The 5,015-nt window shown below is 50.4% G+C and overlaps 1 protein-coding gene across 1 annotated transcript; it reads left to right on the top strand.

Moving 5' to 3' along the window:
* The first annotated feature begins 223 nt into the window (after positions 1 to 223).
* LOC138354992 (protein FAM186A-like) lies at positions 224 to 3,889 on the top strand. Its single transcript, XM_069309697.1, has 3 exons — positions 224 to 260; positions 386 to 1,626; positions 3,626 to 3,889. The coding sequence occupies exons 1-3, from the start codon at positions 224 to 226 to the stop codon at positions 3,887 to 3,889; spliced, it is 1,542 nt and encodes a 513-aa protein (XP_069165798.1).
* Positions 3,890 to 5,015: the final 1,126 nt, after the last annotated feature.

The raw sequence follows: 5,015 nt of genomic DNA, 5'->3' as shown, positions 1-5,015 counted from the left end.
GGTTATCTTGAGATGATTTCGGGGCTTTAGTGTCCCCGCGGCCCGGTCCTCAACCAAGCCTCCACCCATAGGAAGCAGCCCGTGACAACTGACTAACACCCAGGTACCTATTTTATTGCTAGGTAACAGGGGCATAGGGTGAAAGAAACTTTTCCCCATTGTTTCTCGCCGGCGCCCGGGATGGAACCCGGGACCAGGGTGCGTCTTTGGGGTCGACCGCTGGATGGAATGGACTTGGTCCGAGGATGAAGGACTGGTTGGTGAGTCGTGTATAACCGTTGTTCAGTAATAAACAAGGTGTTTAGCGGTTGGGTTAACAAGCATTTGGCCTTTGCTGATGAGGACGGGCTGCGCAAATGATAACTTTTTTGTTTTTTCTTTGTAGACTCTAATCACTCAATTGTAACTGCCTCACCCGTGTACACCAAGAGTGTACAGGTAACTGTCACACCAGTGTACACCAAGAGTGTACAGTTAACTGTCACACCAGTGTACACCAAGAGTGTACAGGTAACTGTCACACCAGTGTACACCAAGAGTGTACAGTTAACTGTCACACCCGTGTACACCAAGAGTGTACAGGTAACTGTCACACCCGTGTACACCAAGAGTGTACAGGTAACTGTCACACCAGTGTACACCAAGAGTGTACAGTTAACTGTCACACCCGTGTACACCAAGAGTGTACAGGTAACTGTCACACCAGTGTACACCAAGAGTGTACAGTTAACTGTCACACCCGTGTACACCAAGAGTGTACAGTTAACTGTCACACCAGTGTACACCAAGAGTGTACAGTTAACTGCCTCATCCGTGTACACCAAGAGTGTACAGGTAACTGTCACACCAGTGTACACCAAGAGTGTACAGTTAACTGTCACACCAGTGTACACCAAGAGTGTACAGGTAACTGTCACACCAGTGTACACCAAGAGTGTACAGTTAACTGTCACACCAGTGTACACCAAGAGTGTACAGTTAACTGTCACACCAGTGTACACCAAGAGTGTACAGGTAACTGTCACACCAGTGTACACCAAGAGTGTACAGGTAACTGTCACACCAGTGTACACCAAGAGTGTACAGTTAACTGTCACACCAGTGTACACCAAGAGTGTACAGTTAACTGTCACACCAGTGTACACCAAGAGTGTACAGTTAACTGCCTCATCCGTGTACACCAAGAGTGTACAGTTAACTGTCACACCCGTGTACACCAAGAGTGTACAGTTAACTGCCTCATCCGTGTACACCAAGAGTGTACAGTTAACTGTCACACCCGTGTACACCAAGAGTGTACAGTTAACTGACACACCCGTGTACACCAAGAGTGTACAGTTAACTGTCACACCCGTGTATACCAAGAGTGTACAGGTAACTGTCACACCCGTGTACACCAAGAGTGTACAGTTAACTGTCACACCAGTGTATACCAAGAGTGTACAGGTAACTGTCACACCCGTGTACACCAAGAGTGTACAGGTAACTGTCACATCAGTGTACACCAAGAGTGTACAGGTAACTGTCACATCAGTGTACACCAAGAGTGTACAGGTAACTGTCACAACCGTGTACACCAAGAGTGTACAGTTAACTGTCACACCCGTGTACACCAAGAGTGTACAGGTAACTGTCACAACCGTGTACACCAAGAGTGTACAGGTAACTGCTAACACAACACCTAACCTTACCTATCCTAGACGTAACTAGACACAAAATGAGTATATTAATATTAATTTATATTTAATAAAATATAGTTTATGGGAACACATTACATTAAATGATATGAGTGTATCTCTGGGGCCGGTTGCTGTTTGGCCATGCACAGGCTGAGATGCATGGCACATGCACGCACGCACACCCGCAAGCACGCACGCACAGACACACGCACGGACACACGCCCGCACGCACGCACATACAGAGCTTATTATTTTCTGTGATAACCTGGTTGATGGGGTTCTGGGAGTTCTTCTACTTCCCTACCGAGTTGTGAGAGTTTGGTCCACCAGGCTGTTGCTTGGAGCGGCCCGCAGGCCCACATACCCACCACAGCCCGGTTGGTCCAGCACTTCTTAGAGAAAAATGATCAAGTTTTCTATAAAATATAGATTTAAAAATTTCTATTATCTTAAAAGATCTATACAATTTCTATAAAACTGTATCTATATAAAATTTGTATTGTTATGTTATTAATTCATTATTAGTTCAGTCTTAGTAAGTTGAGATATACAGTGTGTTATCTTGAGGTTATCTTGAGATGATTTCGGGGCTTTAGTGTCCCCGCGGCCCGGTCCTCGACCAGGCCTCCACCCCCAGGAAGCAGCCCGTGACAGCTGACTAACATCCAGGTACCTATTTTACTGCTAGGTAACAGGGGCGTAGGGTGAAAGAAACTCTGCCCATTGTTTCTCGCCGGCGCCCGGGATCGAACGCGGACCACAGGATCACAAGTCCAGCGTGCTGTCCGCTCGGCCGACCGGCACCCTTGTAGTTTGGTTAATGGTGTGTTAGGGGTAAGACAGACCCTAGGGTGTGGCCAGTCTGTAGTGTGCTGGTTCCTGATGTGATCGTCGAGAAGCCGCCTTGTATACACTCAGAAATCACATTACGGTAATGTATCGATGATATATTAATGAACCACATCCACAGGAGACTTAATGAGGGTTCGACCCTATGTGCTGGGTGTCCCCGGATGCCCTCTAGTCCTGTGGGATGTGTTCCTTCTTCTATACTTCTGGGCTTGTCCTTGGCCCTCCAGTTGACTGTTCCCCAGGTGAGGTTATCTTGAGGTTATCTTGAGATGATTTCGGGGCTTTCAGTGTCCCCGCGGCCCGGTCTTCGACCAGGCCTCCTCCCTTAGGAAGCAGCCCGTGACAGCTGACTAACACCCAGGTACCTATTTTACTGCTAGGTAACAGGGGCATTGGATGAAAGAAACTCTGCCCATTGTTTCTCGCCGGCGCCTGGGATGGAATCCAGGACCACAGGATCACAAGTCCAGCGTGCTGTCCACTCGGCCGACCGGCCTCGTTATAAGTGTACACTTTATGCATGTACATCTAACACATTCCTTGGACATAATCTAAATGTCTCAAAATTGTCGTATTTTGAAGGTAATATCATGCTGGCAGGTCACTGATGTATAACAGGAAGAGGAGTGAGAAAAGTCTACCCTTTGCTTCCCCTCATAGTCTAACGGATTGAGGGAGAGAATATGAAGGAGGCAAAATGTTGACATACTGACCAACTGTTGTGCACTTCAAATTGTACTGTCCAGCGAGGGATGGACAGGCACACTAGGGGACGGTATACTGACAGACATAATGATTGGCGTTGGCATGTACTGACAAACAAACTTATGCCATGACAGACAGACATATGCATGACAGGTGACGGTGCCACGTTCTGACGGATGTCAGAGCCGGATATGAACGTCCGGATAAAGACACGGCCGGATGTATTGTTGGCCGGACAGTCGGAAGGTGTAACAGATAGTTAAAAAACGTTTAGACTAATCACTAGAGACTCACAGTGAGAACAATCTTCATATCCCTCCACAAATTATAATCATTTCTCCCCCATTACCCTTTCTACCCCCATTATATAGCTATAATCTAAACTGTAGATCAACAAGGTGTCTGAGAGGCGGAACCAGTGCATCCTCTGGCCCGACACCGCACCAGAGAGTGCCAGCATCAAAACCCAAACATTTACACTCGAAGTCTGGCACCCTCGAGGCCTGGCACCTTCGAGAGCTGGCAAGTTCGAGGTCTGGCACTCGTGGGGCCCAGTTGGCACCCCTTACACCTGGCACCCAACACCTCGACCTTGGCAGGAACCTGGCACCACCCCACAACCACCGTATGAGGGGAACCCTGGCACTCAGTGACCTTTACTGGCGTATGGCGGCCTTCCGAGGACGTTGGCACCCAGGCTGTGCCACCTGGCAACTTGGCACCCCGTCTACCTGTTAGGCTGATAGTCATATTATTTGGCTGCGGGGAGTAAACATTGTGTGTTTCCTGCTAGGTGTGTGAGCAGGTGGAGTGAGGAGCCCTGCTTGCTGATGTCTGCTGTTCCAGCAGGTAGCTGGGTGGTGTTCCAGCAGGTAGCTGGGTGGTGTTCCAGCAGGTAGCTGGGTGGTGTTCCAGCAGGTAGCTGGTTGGTGTTCCAGCAGGTAGCTGGTTGGTGTTCCAGCTGGTTGGTGTTCCAGCTGGTTGGTGTTCCAGCAGGTAGCTGGGTGGTGTTCCAGCAGGTAGCAGGGTGGTGTTCCAGCAGGTAGCAGGGTGGTGTTCCAGCAGGTAGCTGGGTGGTGTTCCAGCTGGTTGGTGTTCCAGCAGGTAGCTGGGTGGTGTTCCAGCAGGTAGCAGGGTGGTGTTCCAGCAGGTAGCAGGGTGGTGTTCCAGCAGGTAGCTGGGTGGTGTTCCAGCTGGTTGGTGTTCCAGCAGGTAGCTGGGTGGTGTTCCAGCAGGTAGCTGGGTGGTGTTCCAGCAGGTAGCTGGGTGGTGTTCCAGCAAGTAGATGGGTGGTGTTCCAGCAGGTAGCTGGGTGGTGTTCCGGCAGGTAGCAGGGTGGTGTTCCAGCAGGTAGCTGGGTGGTGTTCCAGCAGGTAGCTGGGTAATGTTCAAGCAGGTAGCTGGGTGGTGTTCCAGCAGGTAGCTGGGTGGTGTTCCAACAGGTAGCTGGGTGGTGTTCCAGCAGGTAGCTGGGTGGTGTTCCAGCAGGTAGCTGGGTGGTGTTCCAGCAGGTAGCTGGGTGGTGTTCCAGCAGGTAGCTGGGTGGTGTTCCAGCTGGTAGCTGGGTGGTGTTCCAGCAGGTAGCTGGGTGGTGTTCCAGCTGGTAGCTGGGTGGTGTTCCAGCAGGGTGGTGTTCCAGCAGGTAGCTGGGTGGTGTTCCAGCAGGTAGCAGGGTAGTGTTCCAGCAGGTAGCTGGGTGGTGTTCCAGCAGGTAGCTGGGTGGTGTTCCAGCAGGTAGCTGGGTGGTGTTCCAGCAGGTAGCAGGGTGGTGTTCCAGCA

This window comes from Procambarus clarkii, chromosome 65 (assembly GCF_040958095.1).
Source record: "Procambarus clarkii isolate CNS0578487 chromosome 65, FALCON_Pclarkii_2.0, whole genome shotgun sequence".
NCBI lineage: Eukaryota > Metazoa > Arthropoda > Malacostraca > Decapoda > Cambaridae > Procambarus > Procambarus clarkii.
Note: the sequence above shows the minus strand (reverse complement) of the source record. Positions and strands in the feature narration are given on the sequence as shown.